The sequence below is a fragment of the Canis aureus genome, chromosome 25, assembly GCF_053574225.1.
Source record: "Canis aureus isolate CA01 chromosome 25, VMU_Caureus_v.1.0, whole genome shotgun sequence".
NCBI classification, from domain to species: domain Eukaryota; kingdom Metazoa; phylum Chordata; class Mammalia; order Carnivora; family Canidae; genus Canis; species Canis aureus.
Window position 1 is genome coordinate 22,340,167 of NC_135635.1, and position 18,612 is coordinate 22,358,778.

General features: G+C 34.9%; 1 protein-coding gene across 8 annotated transcripts in view; it reads left to right on the forward strand.

The window, feature by feature from the left end:
- Positions 1-18,612, forward strand: part of LMNTD1 (lamin tail domain containing 1) — a 49,610-nt gene that overhangs the window by 11,093 nt on the left and 19,905 nt on the right. For all 8 annotated transcript variants that reach the window (XM_077870688.1, XM_077870692.1, XM_077870686.1 and 5 more), the window contains 4 exons: positions 11,708-11,894; positions 12,582-12,701; positions 14,722-14,933; positions 15,544-15,715. In XM_077870688.1, the coding sequence (XP_077726814.1) occupies positions 11,708-11,894; positions 12,582-12,701; positions 14,722-14,933; positions 15,544-15,715 (691 nt within the window). The remainder of the gene's footprint in view (positions 1-11,707; positions 11,895-12,581; positions 12,702-14,721; positions 14,934-15,543; positions 15,716-18,612) is intronic.

The window sequence follows — 18,612 nt, forward strand, 5'->3', positions numbered from 1 at the left end:
TCGTCTGCAAATAGCAATTATTTACTTCTCTTCTGATTTAAGCACTTTTTTCCTTTCCTGATTGTTCTGGCTTGGGCTTCCAGGACTACATTGAATAGCAATAGTGAAAATAAACATCCTTACCTTGTTCTGGATCCTGGAAAAGCTTTCAGTTTTTCCCCATTGATTATTATGTTACCTGTGGATTTTTCATATATGGTGTTTATTATACTGAGGTATGTTTCTTCTTTACCTATTTTGTTTAGAGTTTTAACATGAAAGAATATGAATTTTGTCAAATGCTTTTTCTGCATCTGATAAAGAAAATGCAATCATGTGGTTTTTGTCTCTCATTGTGTTAATGGTATAAGTCACATTGATTTCTCATATGTTGAACCTCCTTCCATCCCAGACATAAATCCCACTTGGTCATGGTGTATGATCCTTATAGTATGCTGTTGAATTGATTTGCTAGTATTTTATTGAGGTTTTTTGCAAATACGTTCTTGAGGCATACTGGCCTATTTTCTTGTGGCTTTTGTTTTGTCTTGTTTTGTCTTTTCTGCCCTTGGAGTCAGACTAATGCTGGCCTCATAAAGTGAGTTTGGAAGGGTTCTCTCATTTTCTATTTTCTGGAAGATTTTAAGAAGGATTTGTATTAGTTCTTTTTTAAAGGTTTCAAAGAATTCATCCTTGAAGCCATCTGGTCCCAAGTGTTCATTGTTGTTGTTGGAATGTTCTTGATTATTGATTCAAACTCCTTGTTTGTTACTGGTCTGTTCAGACTTCCTATTTCTTCTTGGTTCAGTCTTTGTAGCCTTTGTATGTTTCTAGGAATTTGTCCATTTCTTCTAGGTTATCCAATTATTTGCATATTTGTCCATAATAGTCCATTATAGTCCTTTTTTTATCTCTGTATCATCAATTGTAATTGTTACCTCTTTCATTTCTGACATTTTTCATTTGAACCTTCTTTTTTTCTTTAGTCTAGCTAAGGGTTTGTCAATTTAGTTTATATTTTTAAAAACTTTTAGTTTCATTAAATTTTATATTGTTCTTCTATTCTCTATTTTGTTTGTTCCTGCTCTAATCTTTATTATATCTTTTTTTCTATTTTAGGGCTAGTTTGTTCTCATTTTTATACTTCCTTGAATTGTAAAATTAGGCATTTTAATTGAGATTTTTATTCTTTTTTAATATAGGTATTTAATGTTATAAATTTCCCTCCTATACTGCTTTTGCTGTGCCCCCATAAGTTTGAGTAAGTTGTATTTTTGTTTTCATTCATCTCAGTTATTTTTAAAATTCCCTTCTTATTTCCTCTTTTACCCAAAGGTGATACAACAATGCATTGTTAGCTTCCATGTGTTCATGAATTTTCCTCTTTTCTGTTATTGATTTCTAGTTTCATTCCACTGTAGATTGAGAAGATACTTGGAATGATTTTAATCTTAAATTGCCTTGTTTTGTGACCTAATGTGTGATCGATCTTGGAGAATGTTCTGTGTGTGCTTGAGAAGAATGCCACCATCGAGTGGCTATATAACAGACATATCCATTTGGTCTATTGAGTTGTTCAAGTCAGCTGTTTCCTTATTGATTTTCTGCCCTCAATATTCTGTCTGTTATTTAAAGTATAGTCATAAAGTTTCATATTATTGTATTGTTGTCATTTTTTCCTTTACCTCTGTCAATATTTGTTTTATATATTTAGGTGCTCTGATGTTGGGTGCATAAATATTTACAATTATTATATCTACCTGTTGAATTGGCCCTTCTATCATTATATAATTACCTCTTTGTCTTTAATAAAAGTTTGTTACTTAAAGTCATTTTGTCTAATATAAGTATAGCTACCTCTGCTTTATTTTGGTTAGCATTTGCATGAAATATCATTTTCCATCTCTTTTCTTTCAATTTAAGTATGTCTAAAGTGAGTCTCTTGTAAACAGTACATTGCTGGATATTGGAGTTTTTTAAATCTATTCAGCCACTTTATGCCTTTTGATTAGAGAATTTAACCTATTTACATTTAAAATCACTATCAATAGATAAAAACTTACTATTGCCATTTTGTTAATTGCTTTGTTTTTGTAGTTCCTTTGTTCCTGTTTCCTCTCTTATTGTTTTGTTATTTGATAAATTTCTGTAGTTTATAGGGGTTTTGTGGTTATCATAATGCTTATATAAATCTTCTTGTAGCTCTTTCTATTTTAATTTCATAATTACTTCAATTCAATACAAAAATTCTACACTTTTACCCCACACACCTATAGTGTTATGGTAGTAGTTTCCTTGTATGTGATTAATCGTTTTTCTTGCCGCTTTTGGGAGATTTGATTATGATGTGCCTTGGCGTAAAACTTTCTTCAGGAATTATATGCTTGGACTTTGCAGAACTTCTTTGATTTGCAAATTTATAAACTTACAATTTTAAAATTACAGAAAATTTTAAGCTATTATTTCTTAATATATTTTATTCCTCACTCTTTTCCTTTAGAGACTCCAATTACACATTTACTAGGTCAATTGAAGATGTCCCACAATTCATTAATGCTCTGTTCTTTGTGTGTCTCATTTTGAATAATATCTATTGCTATGCCTTCAAATTCACTAATGTTTTTATCTACAATGACTAATGTTGTTAATCCCATGTAGTGTATTTTTACTTCAGCCATGTCTCGATCATGTTCAAGCTTTTGTCTAGATTTTGTATATACAGAATATAGCTACAAGGACTTTTCCTTTTCTACTATTTCTGACATCTTTGTCCATTCTGGGTCAATTTCGATTTATTGATTTTTCTTCTTATTATGAGTTGTATTATCCAATTTATTTTTCTGCCTGGTAATTTTTATTAGACACCAGAAATTGTCATTTTTATATTATTCAAATGCTGGCATATCTTTGTATTTATAAATATTCCTGAGCTTTGTTCTGGAATGAAATTAAGTTGCTTAGAAATAGTTTGAACCTTTTGGGACTTGCTTTTAAAATTTGTTAGGTGGCAGCAGAGCAATGTCTAGTCCATGGCAAATTAATCCTTAGTATTGAGGCAAGATTCTTCCAAGTACTGTACCCCGTGCCCCACGAATTGTGACATTTTGCAGTCTGACTGATGGGAACATCCACTTTTCCTCATCCTGTGGGTGTTCTGAGTGCTGTTCTCCCTAATCCTTTCAAGTGTCTTGTTATCCAGTCTTAGAGAGTTTATTGGAATACATGTGCTAATCATCCTCTGCTGAATACTTACAAGGAATCTTCTGAAAAATCTCCAGAATTTCTCTTTATGCAGCAATCTCCTCTCTGTTCCTCTGCCTGTGACCTCTTGCCACCTGGGGGTCTCCAGGTTCTCAGCTCCATCTCCTCAAGTGAGAGAATCCACCAGGCTCTACCTGGTTCCAGCTCTCTGTGTCAGAGCCTGGAAACTCTCTCAAGGCAGTAACCTGGGAAAGTTTTAAGGCTCACTTTATTTATTTTCTGTCTTTCAGAGATCACTATTCTTCAGTGGCCAGTGGCCAATATCTTGAAAAACATTGTTTCATATGATCTTTCCAGATTTTTAGTTGTTTCAGGTGGGTGGTCAAATACAATTTCTGTTATTCTATCTTAGCTAGAAACAGAAGCCAATTCTCAATTTGATTGTTTCAGTAAAATATGTTGTTTCTTCCCTACTATCATTTATCATCTTATGAATGCTTAATATCTTTCACCAGGAGGAAAAATTTAGTAGGCAAACAAGAAACAAGATGGAGACATTATTAGAATTTTCACTAGCTATGCATGATCTTCTTCCCTATATCTAAGACCATATATTAGCTTCCAGATCAGTTCTAGATGCCTCAGGAGTGACCAAACTATATTAAGGCTGCCTTTCCACCCATTCTTCCCATTCTTCTTCTCTACCCACCAGGCAATTCTGCATTCTATAAATCTAGAATCAAGATTGTAGTAAGCTGTAGACTGAGATGGGTATCACCAAAATTATGATAACTACATGAATACTTTTGGTCAAATAGCTTATGATATTACCAATCTATTCATATGCCCAAGGATGATGATCCAATCTATTTATTCTTCCCTCAGATTTTTTTAAAGATTTTATATATTTATTCATGAAAGACACACAGAGAGAGAGAGGCAGAGACATAGGCAGAGGGAGAAGCAGGCTCCATGCAGGAATCATGCCTTGAGCCGAAGGCAGATGCTTAACCACTAAGCCACCCAGGCATCCTCTCTCAGATATTTTAAAACATGATGATCTACTAACTTAACTCTTTATTACATTAAGGGTCTTTTATCAAAACTTTCAGTCTGAGGGATTTTCTCTTGTAATACCAATGAATTGAATCAAGTTTGCCTTTTAAAAACTTAGGAAGTTCTAAATGCTCACCCCTTTGCCAGACCCCCACAGCTATACACAAAGATGTCAATCTGTATAGAGAATGTTAGGTAGGTGTATATTGGAAGGACTAAAACTCTAAAGTAATTTTAGCAAACTTTAAAGTTGTAGAAACCTAAAGACAGATAAGTAGCACGAAGCTATCAAGAGAAACCCAAGAACTAGATAAATCAGGACTTAAATAATGAAAAGTCACTGTTTTTTTTTAAAGTTACATAGCCATATGTCTCTTCAGTCTCTTTACAAATCAGTCCCATACAAAGACTCTTGACAAAATGACTGGTACATCACTCTCCACTCTCATCAAATAATGACTTATAAGTAGAGGTCTCAGGTCACTTTTCTACTAAAGAAAAATGGGAAGGCTTATTGGAAAGAGAAAAAGATAACTAAAAGTCTTTGTGATAGTAGCTTAACAGCGCTGCCTCTGTGAATTTCTATGTATTGTATGAAATATTTTCCTAAGCTTTTGGCCTTATAGCAAAAGAACGGCAAATGAAATGACTCACTCGGATATAGATGATGTTATTTTTGCTTTCAGATGAGCTAATTTATTCTTATGTGCATAAAATAAAAATTTAAGATCAATAAATAAACACTTCACTTAAATAATGAAAGATTTTTGAAGAGCAACTCTACATATTCCATTACATGTATGATAACAAAAGGATAACAACTACTCTAGGGTCTTACCTTTTTAAAGCAGAATTCAAAATAGTGCTCATCTCCTAAGCAAAAAAGCAAGTCTGACAAACAAAAAGGTATCTTGTTAAGAAATCACAACATCTCATAGAGAATTTAATAACAGTAGGCTAAGGATGACATAGAGGAATTCTAGGGATTTCAAAGAAGAGTAAAATGCTATATCCACAGTTTAGTAAGAACCATAATAGTAATGCAAAAGAAAAGAATATGTATGTAAATTACTTACAAGTAAACCTTTGCAAAACTGGCAATCTCATACAATGCAATGGGAGTATGAAGTGAAACCACTATTTTGAAAGCAGTTTGGTAGTGCATATTGAGATTTCATGGATGTTTACATCCTCTATTCTCACAATTCTTCTAGAAGTGATGGCTGACATTTGGAGCCACTTTTCTCCTCAGTTGTTAATTTGAAAGAAGCAGCTAAGAAGCTGAGAACTTAATAATATATTGACAGTTTCATAGGACCTGGTGAATAAAAATTGGGATTTAGGTCCTATCAAGAAAGGGAGTCACTGATAAACAACCCAGGTTTTCAGTTGGAACTTCAAAGAGTCACCCAATAGTAAGGTTATATTCAAAATAGAACATCCTAGGGATGACTGAGTGGCTCAGCAGTTGAGCATCTGCCTTTGGCTTAGGTCATGATCCTGGGGTCCTGGGATTGAGTCCCACACTGGGCTCCCTGTAGGAAACCTGCTTCTCCCTCTGCCATGTCTCTGCCTCTCTCTGTGTCTTTCATGAATAAAAAAAAATCTTAAAAAAAAATAGAACATCCTAATTGGAGCTGAAACAGTCATTTCACATCTTCGTTTGATTAAAGTGATTTACTCTCAATTTAAATGGCTGCCAGTAGATAAAGTAAATCCTCTATGTATTGACAAAATGCTATACAAAGTCTCAAATTATCTCTGCAGTTCTTAATCTGTAATTCTAGACACTAAGTAAAAAATAACAAAGCATACAAATGATAAAAGTTAACTAAAAACTAAGATTACAAATAGACTAAAAACAGGTCTTGAGGTGCAGATATTATGGTTATATGTCAGGGATAAAATAACAATGACTAAATATTCAAGGAATTAAATGACAAGATAGAACTGGAAACTAGAAAATAAAAAATAAAAAATAAGCCATCTACTTCTGAAATAGTAATTTCTCCTATTGGATATTTTAGTTCTAGAATTTCTTTTTGATAATTCAATAAGAATAAACCAAAAATATTTAGTTTCCAGTTCTTTTTTTTAAGATTTTATTTTTTAATTCTTATTTATTTATGATAGTCACAGAGAGAGAGAGAGAGAGAGAGAGAGAGAGAGAGAGAGGCAGAGACACAGGCAGAGGGAGAAGCAGGCTCCATGCACCGGGAGCCCGACGTGGGATTCGATCCCGGGTCTCCAGGATCGCGCCCTGGGCCAAAGGCAGGTGCCAAACCGCTGCGCCACCCAGGGATCCCCTGAAGTAGATGGGTTTAACAATACATTTGATGAAACAGAATAGAGAATTATTGCACTAAAACATCCTTAGAAAAAATACCTAGGCTGAATTGCAAAGATATTAGAAGAATAGAAACAAGCATAAGGACAAATAGAGAAAGCCAACAAAAAAAATCTAACTACTCATAATTTAAGTCACTTAAGGAGAGGAGACCAGATTAAGATAGAACAGTGCTAGTGGAAATACAGCAGAGAAGGTCTGCAAACTAATGAAAGACATCAAGCCACAGATGCAACTAGCACTGCCAACTCCCAAAAAGATAAAAGACAGAAAAATAAAAATTCAAACCTCTGGATGCATTGTAGAAAAACTTCTATAACCGAAGATATAAGAGGGATGCCTGGATGGCTCAGTCAGTTAAGCCTCTGGTTCTTGATTTTGGCTCTATGCCGGGTATGGAACCTGCTTTAGATTCTCTCTTGCCCTCTCCCTCTGCTCCTCCTCACCACAACCCCCAAACAAACAAACAAACAAAAAAAAAATTGAAGACATAAGGAAAATCTTAGCCAGAGAAAAAGGACACTTACCTTCATGGGAACAATAGGAGATTGGGAGTGATTTATAATTAGGAAAATAGAACACAGAAGACTCTAGTAACATTTCTGGCACACAATTTGAAAATTTATAAGAAGCGGATATTAGTTTTCTATTGCTGCCATAACAAACTGTCACTAATATAGCATCTTAAAATAATGTGAATAATACTCATCAGTTCTTCTTCTAAAAATATGTGTATATATTTAAATGTTATTCCATAAATACTATGAACTCAATCATAAAAATGTAAAACAACACTATAGAAGTAGAAAAATAATATTAACAGGCAATTCACAGAAGAAAATTGAATGGCCAATGAATACCTTATTCAACTGTACTATAATCAAGGGGAAACAAGTACAAGCATTTTGTACCCATTGTATTGAAAATATTGAGAAGTTTGAAATTTTCAAGTGTTGGTAGGGATGTGGGGAACAAGAAGAGGGACTACTAACACTTGCATAGATGGTGGGAAAAGCATGCAATGGCATGAATTGTCACAAGTCTTGTGATAAATCCTTTGTCATTGAAGTTTAAGCAAAGCTAGGAAGTCAGAAAAAAGAGATTAACAAGATTATGTAGGGCCTTGTTTCCATGCTGTGAAGTTGGTGTTTTCTCTGGAAGAAAACAGTCAGATATTGCAGGATTTATCCTTTTTCTGGATAGCAAACAAAGATTATTCTGGAAGCAAAATGAGAATAGTTAGGAAGGTATAGGACTCGAGAAACCAGTTAGAACACTGTTATAATACACAGAGGTGAGGAGGACCTAATGAAGATAGCAGCAATAGGGATGGAGAAAATTGGATGTATATAGAAAATATAGGGATAGAATCAATAAATAGTATTTGGTCACAGATAGGGCAATAAGTTGAAAAGAGTACAAAAGTAATGGAAATTTTAGGCATGGTCAACAGGATAAATGATGATGCAATTCGCTGCAATAGGTTTCCCACTCTTCCAAAATGATGAGTTCAATTTAGGGCATGTTGATTTAGAGGCACCTTTGAGGTCTGCTGTCAGTTGTTTCTATGGGTCCAAAGCTCAGCAGAAAGTCTAAGTAAGAGATTTAGATTTAACAGTCATCTATGTGTTAATGGTTACTAATGCCCTGTTCATAGATGATATCACATACATGGAGTATGATGAGGATAAAAGTGAGTTAAGGACAGAATCCCAGGGACCAACATCTGAGAGATGGATGAAGAAGAAAAAACTGAAAAAGAGACTAAAAAGAAAAGAGGGGTAGAGACTGAAAAGGAGCAACCAGACTGATAGAAGGAAAATAATGGACTTGGGTAAATAAGGAGAGGAGTTCCAAAAAAGAAGACATATATGGCAAAGGCAAATACCACAGAGACATTAAGCAAAGACTGAGTTGGTGGAAATGTAAGTTGGTGTGGCCACTATGGAAAGAGTATGGAAGTTCTTCAAAAAATTAATATCATATGATCCAGCAATTCTGTATCTGGGTATTCACCCAAATATGAAAACAATCTCAAGAGATATATATATGCCACCTGTAGTTTACTGCAACATTATTTACAATAGCCAAGATAATGAAAGCAACCAAAGTGCCCATCAGTAGTAGATGAATGGATGAAAAAGATGTAGTATATATGTAAGAACATTACTCAGCCATAAAAAAGAATGAAACGTTACTATTTCCAACAACATGAATGAACCTAAAGAATATAATACTAAATGAAAGAAGTCAGACAAAGACAAATATCATATGATTTAATTTATTTGTGCAATCTGAAAAACAAACAAAACAAGACAGAAATAGACTCACAGATACCGAAAACAAACTGTTGGTTGCCAGAGTTGGGAGGGATTGGGAGCAGGTGAAATAGAGTAAGGAGATTAAGAGGTACAAATTTTGAGTTATAAAATAAATCATGGGTCATACAGCATAGGGGTTATAGTCAATAATAATATAATAACTATATAGTGACAAATGATAGCTAGATAACAACTTATGAGGATGATTTCACAATGTGTAAAAATATCAAATGGCTATGATGCACTCCTGCAACTAACAGGCTATTGTATGTCAATTATACTTCAATGAAAAATACTGTATTGCATATCTGATGGTTGCCAAGAGAGTAGATCATAATTTTTTTATCACAAAAAATATGTGGGGCAGCCCCGGTGGCGCAGCGGTTTAGCACCACCTGCAGCCCGGGGCATGATCCTGGGGACCCTGGATCGAGTCCCACGTCGGACTCTCTGTATGATGCCTGTTTCTCCTTCTGCCTGTGTCTCTGCCTCTCTCTCTCTCTATGAATAAATAAATACAATCTTTTTTAAAAAAATCTTTTTAAAAAAAATATGTGTAACGATGAATGGTGATGGATGTTAATTAGACTTATTATGTTGTAAACATTAAAATAATATAATGTGTCAATTTTACCTCAATAAAAAATAAGTAACCACTCAATTTACCACTCAGTTTACTAACTGAGAGGACACTGGTCATCTTGGTCTAGGGAGAAGTAGATGGTAGTGGATTGAGGAGTGTATAAGAGGTGAAAAATTAATGATATAGTCTTTCCAAAAGCTTGATTGTAATAGCACTATGAAGTGGAAGCTGGAGGAGGATTGTGGGTTTTTTTTCTTTTTTAAGGTGGTAGCAGTTTGAGGATGAGTACATATTTGGGGGAAGGGGCAGTGTGAAGGGAGAGGTTGGCATTAAAGGAGAGAAAGAGAATAATGAATGGACTGAGATGCTGAAGCAGCAGGACAAGTTGGTAGTGAACAGTGTTTAACTTTAAATGGGAGAAGGGCCCCTTTTCTACTGAAACAAGACAGGCTGGGACAGAGAAGAGGTCAAGTGCACATGGATGAATCTGCTGCTAAGTGGAAAGTAGGAAAACATTTCTCTTTGATGGTCCTGTTTTCTCAATGAAATTATTTGCTGAGAGTAAGGATGGGGATGTAAGTGTAGGAATTTGTGCATTATTGGGGAATACCAGACTATGCTAGTTCAGCCCATGAAGAACACAATTTGCTAAAACACACGTGCACGCGCACGCACACACACCTTGCTGTCAATTACTAAGGGAGTCACTAAGGGCCAAGGTGTGGGTGGAGACCAATTTATTCAATGGCAGCGATCTATATGTGCATGTATGTTCTAGAGGTGCTCAACCACCAGGCTATATATAGACCATAAACAATTTGAATGGCTGCATCAAACCTCTTTGAGAATTTACTCCTTAAGTGAGACAGAGAACATGTGTTAACATTTATTGAGTGATCTTGGACATGACAATCTCTCTAAACCTCAGTTTCCTTATCTATAAAATGGGACTAAAAATAGTAGCTGTCTCACTGGGTTGTTGTGAGAATTAAATGAAATATTAGTGTCCCTCAACTTTTTTTACCATGACCTTCAGTAAAAAATGTGTAGCCTTATCATAAGGATTAAATGAATATCTACAAGTTCACAATGCCTTTCCCAAAATATTTGGGGACTTACTGTGTTTCAAAATTCAGAACTTGGAGGATTTCAAGAAAGTAATATGATGACCAGAACACATATTACATAACACCCCATTAGGGCTTAGAAAAGTACTCAAAATCAAACATTAATTTTTTCCAAAGCCAAACAAGAATATTCACACAAGCTGTAAATGAAGACTATAAATAGCCTCCCCTCAGTTTTAGGTCAGATTTTGCTACCACAGGAATTCAGGTCACATTTTGCTTCAAATGTATTTTTTCCAATTTTTTATTTAAATTCCAGCTAATTAACATACAGTGTAATATTAGTTTCAGTTGTAGAATTTAGTGATTCATCTCATATATAAATAACACCCAGTGCTCATCACAACATCAAATGCATTTTTTTATGTTTTGGGGTTTTTTTAGGACTTTATGGATTTTGGAATCGTGGATATGAATTTGTAGATATAGATAGATATAATCTTTTAAAAGAACCCAGCACATAATTAGTATTGTTTGTTATTATTATTGGCATTTCATTTTTAAAATGACGGCTATACCCACCAAAGGGATTTCATGATGTATTATTAAGTTGTGACCCACACTCTGAGAAATGCTAACATACAAATGTTTATTAGCCTTGTCTCTGTTATACACGAGGCCCTCTACATGTTACAGGGAAAAATTACCATCTTATATTTTGCATAATATTTTAAATTTGCAAAATTCTTTTAAGTACATAATTGCTATTCATCTTCTCAGTGACTTTATCAGAAATAATCTAAATGGTTTACCTTTCCTCTTTATTTACTTGTCTTGTGCTTTTATGATGAGTGGAAGGAAATTTAAATAATGATAATCGCATCTTCCTATGGTATTTATATCTTGACACCTAAAGCACTTTTTAACTTTATTTTATGTGAAAGAGATAATTTAGTTGACAGATAAACAGAACTAAGAGGTCAAGCCATATGTCTTAGGTTATAAAACATACCATTTCTACATAGAATATGTCCAATAGAACATACAGCTAGGTAAAAGTTGTATTTTTAAGGCATATTATTCAGTTCTTAAAATGAGCTATAGACACACTTCTCTAAAGTTACCTTATAAATCTTTATGCTTTATTTGTTAGTGCTCTTGGAGACATTAAAATAGCTGAAGTAAATGTCAAAGGTTTATTTGTGAAGCTCATTAACTCTTCTCTTGACAAAGAACTGGAGATTGGAGGTCATATTCTCCAGCAAAATGTGAATGGACAAACAATCTCTTTGTATCGCTTCCTTCCGAATATCGTAATGCAAGCCAATTGCACAGTAACAGTGAGTATAAGATATAAATGCTATGAACTAGAATTGTACAGAAAAAGTTTATTTGCTAAAATGTGATTTCTGGTTGTTGTTGGTTACTTGTGCCACTTTGTCCATCCTTGAATATAAATTAATACCCATAATAAAATGTCCATGGCTTTCCTCAATTTGGTGCACAATACCTTTTGGGATTATTAAAGATTTATTTGTTTGTTTGAGAGGGAGAGAGAGTGAGGGTGAGGGAGAAGGGGCAGAGAGAGAGGGAGAGAGAGTCTTAAGCAGACTCCATGCTAATCATGGGGCTTGCTCTCACAACCCTAAGATCACAACCTGAGCAAAACCAGGAGTCCGTGATATAACTGACTATGCCACCCAGGCACCCCAAATACGTTTTGTTTTCATGATTCAACTATTAAAACAAAATACCTAAGCTCCTAAAACTAGGCAAACATAATCCTTAAAAGAAAAACAAAGAGATTATTTACTCAGAGAACAGGTAATTAGCTGATGCTGGAAGGTTTCCTCTTTCTTGTGCTTTCCTTTAAACCATATACAGTAGCTGTTTGTTGTTACACAGCTTGACATTATATATTATACAGTCATATTTTAAAACCTCATCTGTTCAGAATGATGCATTGCAATGACCCTCTGACATCTACAAAACTACTTGGTCTGTCACTAACAACCATTTTCTTACAGGTGTGGGCAGCTGCATCTGAAGCAAAGCATCAGCCACCATCAGATTTTCTTTGGAGAGAACAAAACAAGTTTAAGACAGGCCCAAATTGTACAACGATTCTGTGCAAACCTAATGGTGAAGTCAGTGTCCTATTCTTAACAATAGGTTTTTTAAAAAGAATAGGTAGCTGTCCTTAGTTTCCCCTTCTCCTCTTAGCTGACTCAATTATTTACCATCCTTAATAGCTTGTATAAAACCATTACTAATTGCAATAACATGTCAGGCAAATCAACAGCACCCTCTTCCCAGGGCCAAAGTGCCAAAGAGCTACTTATAATTTGGCAAAAATAATTTTCATAGTCTACATTCCTAAGAAGTTGTTGCAAATTTCAGAGTCAAGGATGGATTTTATTTATGATATTTAGGTTGAAGAGTGGAATAAGAAAGGCAGGTACTACTAGAGATCTTTTCTATTCATTTATTCATGTCTCAAATATTTGTTGAGATTATTCTCTACTCCAATGGCTGTAATAAGTGCTGAGAATATAAAGTAGAGTAGGACATGGTATCTGCTCTTAAGAGACTAATATTTTAGTGAATGGACATATAGTTTAATTTGTAACAACTCTACATTATTCACTATAAAGTTAAGTGTATTAGTAATAATTTTGGGTAACTCATTCCCAGTATTTGACAATTTTATATTTTCATTCTACCTTTTCCTTAGCATAATATTAGCATAAATATATGCCCAAAGACATACTAATAAAGTTGAAAGATATTTTTGTTTACAACAAAAAAAGTCATTTCTCTTGCAAAACCATTCTTTTGATTTTTCTTAAATACCTGCCTTTTTTTCTACCTTCAGTCTTACTTACTATGTCATAAACCTACTAATCCAGATAATACGTTGATTGGAATCTATCTTTCTGCTTGTCTTTCTTGCTCCATTATATCTCATGCTTAGTTTGATGCTCCCTTTAGAGTAGACTTGCTAATTTATTATGAGCAATTTAATGTCTTTCTATAAGAATAGCAGTTGTTAGAATACTCATTAGATGTAATTTTGAAGCCTTTACTCACCTTTAGTTTTTTTAATGGGTTCTTACTGAATTTTATACTTCAAATGATTTTCATTGATGGGAAAAATAAGGTGATGTAATATAAATTGTTTACTCAGGCTCATAAAAAAATCATTGGCAAAACTCTATGATTAAGGCATTCCTGTTTCAGACTTTTCATCACATTTATCCACCCATTTATTCACTCTGCAAACACATTTGGGGTTTCTACTTTGTATGCACACTGTTCTTAGTCACTAAGTGTTGAACCAGACAGACCAGGTCCCTGAGCTCCTGAAATCCCCATTTGAGTAAACTGTCATTCCCTGCAATGGAATTAGTCTTTGTACTTACACTACTTCTTTTACTCTGGTTTGAACTATTTTGCACATCAAGGATCAGATTATTTCTGCAGGGTGATATAAACACAAAACCCTTTATTTGCTAGTAAAAGAGTGAAACTGATTAATTCATTCATATGGGAAACATTTACATATGTTTAGTATCTGCCAAGCATTATGCTAGGTGGTGGAAAAAAAGAACTAACTACTGCATGGTTCCTGTCCTCAGGAAATTCAGTCTAATAGGCTCCTTAATATCCCACCTAGAATTCAAGCTCAAAGAATGTGGCTTCTTCTCCATGTCTCTACTTCTACTGCCCATTTCCCCATCTCAAATAAAACCTGTATATATACATATACATATGTATCTTAAATATTCCAATTTAATGATAATATTACAACTACTTTTTTGCATAGTTCTTTACAGTTATGAAATTTAGTAGCTTAACTGAATCTCACAACCACCGTCCTCATATAGCAATTCCCTACCATCACCCTCCCCATTTCACATATGAGGACACAGTCCGAGACAGTAAGCAGATAATCTGCCTGAGTTTATGCAGGTTATAATTTTCAGAATTGGAAACTAAGGCCAGGATGTCTTACTACATCTTCATTGTGTTCCACTAATTGACACATAGTAGGTAAGTGACATTAAACTGTTTGACTTTGAAACTTTATTGCAATAAGCCTATGGTATTTTTTAAAAATCTACCTAACTGCATTGATATTTGATATTAATGAATCATTTTTGTTAGGCTGTTGCCTGGTACACTCCTATTCACTGGAAGCAAGCGTGGGAGAAATTAGAGACTGACATTGAATTTGAAAGATGCTCGATAGTAAGTCCGTCTCAAAGACACAGGTTTCCATGGCCAGTATCTATAACTACAACTGAAGAAAAACAAGATAAATCTGATAAAGATATCTCAGGATATCAGATGAAACAAGTTAGAGTTTTTCTTAAAAGGTAAAAGTTGCTTGGCTTTTTTTTTTTTTTTTAATTGAGTCCTTCCCACAATTAGTAACTGAGCAAATAAGAATGACTGGGTAACAAATAGATTCATAATGAATAGGTAAATCAATAATGACCAAAAAATCCTATTTTAAATAGGACCATAAAAACTATAATGCTTTTTGTGTTTCATAAAAAACACAAAGCAAGCAGGATTATAGTCATGGAATAGTAAAGGCTGGTGACTTCCACTAGACGATTTCAAGACCCCCTCCTGCCGTTTCACTTAGTGGCACTGCTATTACAGGCAAAGCTGTGGAGAGGTGAGGAGATGAAGTTATCACCCTGTCTTTAGCAGTGCTTAGGTGGAGGAAGAGGTGCATCATCTAGAGATTTCATCTTGGATCAAGAGCTAGCTTGCGGCTTAGAGTGCAGAATTTATGTTACACATATTGAGGCAAATGCCTCTGATGTTGATAAAAGTGCTGCCCAAAGGTCTAGAAAAGCCATATTCTCTGGTCTTAAAATACGCTTTAACTTTAATTGAGCCTTCATTGCTAATTCCACTATTTAAGATAACTTTTGGGTTTACTTTTGGCTTAATTTTTTTTTCTTTTTTTTAAAGAGAAAAAGAAAATCCACCACTCCCTTTTCCCAATAGCAGCCCATGGTGCCACAGTCCCAATGTCCCTGCACATCCCTACTGTCCTCTGATTGAACCTTGCAATAACTGCACGGCTGAAAGCAGCTTAGATAGACAGCCTAGGCCTCAGTCATCCAGGCCTGATCCAGCCCAGGTAAGTCAAAGGGTTACATATTCCAGTAAAGAGTTAAGGGATATGGGGGTGTGGTGAGGGAGGACAAGAAAGAAAGAGGGAGGGAGGAAAAGAGAGGGAGGGAGGAGTGAAACCTGGTAAAAGGGGTTAAGTGGTAGAATTCACTATTATTAAGAACTATTCATATCCTCAAATATAGATGGCTCCTAAAGCAAATATCTGAAATCAGTCACTTACATTTGCTTTAGCAAAATGTCTTATACTGTTCTTGATAAATAGCTTTTTTTTTTTTTAAGATTCCATGCAGGAAGCCGGATGTGGGACTCGATCCCAGGACTCCAAGACCACGCCCCGGACCAAAGGCAGGCACCAAACCGCTGAGCCACCCAGGGATCCCCCGATAAATACCTATTGAATGAAGCAATGGATCAAAAGAATAGTTGGGGGATGCCTGGGTGGCTCAGCGGTTGAGCCTCTGCCTTTGACTCTGAGCATGATCCCAGAGTCCTGGGATCAAGTCCCAAATCCAGCTCCCTGCATGGAGCCTGCTTCTCCCCCTGCCTGTGTCTCTGCCTCTCTCTTTCTGTCTCTCTCTCTCTCTCTCTGTCTCTCATGAATAAATAAATAAAATCTTTAAAAAAAGAATAGTGGGACCAGCATATATAGGATTCTTGAAGTTTGGTCAAAAGTACATTTGTTTTTCATTAAGCAGGAAAAACTGGCTCTATAAATCTATACTATGCTTAAAGAGAAATCCATCTTTTCCAAACACATTCTAATATAGTTCCAAATTCTTACTGTTTTTCAACAAGAAGCTTCTTGTTTAAGTCCTCTAAAGTTTTCAGAGTTGTGTTATTAACCCAAGATCTGTGAATGGATTTCAGGAAGTCCCTGAACTGCTGTATTTGGTACACAAATGTGTGCCTATATGCTGTTTCTTGGGGAAAGAGTTCATGAGGTTCATCTGGTACCCCCAAATGTTTACAAGAAGCTAATTAAAACACAATGCCAGAACCTAAGCTGTGGAGAAAGTCTGTTTCATACAGGTGCTATATCCTGCTCATGCTAAAATGGTTCACAAACTTTTATGTAGTAGAGGGATGCTTTTTTAAATGAAATCTTGCAATGAGGGGGGCACTTGGTGGGATGAGCACTGGGTGCTCATGCTATATGTTGGCAAATTGAACTCCAATAAAAAAATTTTTTTAAAAAGAAATCTTGGACAGACCCAATATATAAAATGGGAAAAAAGCAAACCTGTCCAAGTTGAAGAAAAGGTAGCAATTCCTACTGACCACTATACCCTTCTTCCCTCCCATCTTGCCTGGCTTCTTCCCTCCTTCCCTGCGATCTTTGAGGCACTATCGGGAATCAAAGAATTCTATATCACAGTATGAAAACCACTGTGTTAGTAGAGCAACACATAAATGGAGGTAGCACCCCCAAAATAGTAACTTTTAGAAGTGAAATGATGAAACTTACGTAAAGTGCTGAATATATTCCACTTCATAAAATTAAGTACCTTAGATCTTTTTGCTTGAGTTTCTTCATCTGCCAAGTAAGAGATTTGGGTCTGAAATTCAAACAGCCCTTTTAGCAATTATTTATACACATAATTTATACAGATGCACACCTTTAGTACATTACAACTTAGATTTGAAACTTGCAAGAAGTACATGAATTATGTTTTTCTCCAAATGATGACAGATTCCCTATTTTACTCATTCTAAACAACTTGTTTCCCAAGGAAATTTGACTTCAAATTTTCTGTAATTTTTTATTCAACTATAATTAACATAAAGCATTATATTAGTTTCAGATGTACAATAAATACATGATTTAAATTTCTGTGCATTACTCAATGCCCATCATGATAAGTATACTCATAATCCCCTTGACCCATTTCATCCATCTCCCCCACCCACTTCCTCCCTGGCAACCACCAGTTTGTTTTCTAAATTTAAGAGTCTTCTCATGAACAGACTGTTTTCCAAATAAGACATATGGGTGGCCGACATAAAAAGATGCTCAACATCACTCATCAGAGATGTGCAAATCAAAACCACAATAAGATACCACCACACACCTGTCAGAATGTCTAAAATAAAAAAATCCAGAAAAAAACAAATGTTGGCAATGATGTGGAGAAAAAGGAACAAAACAAATGAACAAAGGGGAAAGACAAACCAAAACACACTCTTAACTATAAAGGACAAACAGAAGGTTGCCAGAGGATAGTTGGATGCGAGAGATGGGTGAAATAGGTGAAGAGAATGAAGAGTACATTTATCTTGATGAGCACTGAGTAATATATTGAACTGCTGAATAACTACATTATACATCTGAAACTAATATAACACTGTATGTTAACTATACTGGTATTATAATAATTTTTCAAAAAAACGTAGTTTTTCTCTCTTTTATTCTTTGTTCATATGTTTTATTTCTTAAATTCCACATCAATGGTATTTATCTTTCTCTGACAGACTTATTTCACTTAGCATTATATCCTCTAGATTTATCCATGTTGTTGCAAATGGTCAGGTTTCATTCATTTTTAAGGCTGAATAATATTCCACTATAAATATACACACACATACTACTTCTGAATTCATTCATTTATGGATGGACACTTGGTTTGCTTCCATATCTTGGCTAGTGTAAATAATGCTGCAGTAAATAGGGGTGCATATCGTTTTTAATTAGTTTTTTGTTTTGTTTTGTTTTCTTTGGGTAAATCTCCAATGGTGAAATTACTGGACCATATAAAAATTCTATTTTCAATTTTTTTAGTAACTTCCATACTGTTTTCCACAGTAGCTGTACCAGTTTGCATTTCCACCAACAATGTACAAGGGTTCCTTTTTCTCCACATCCTCACCAATACTTGCTATTTCTTGTCTTTTAGCCATTCTGAC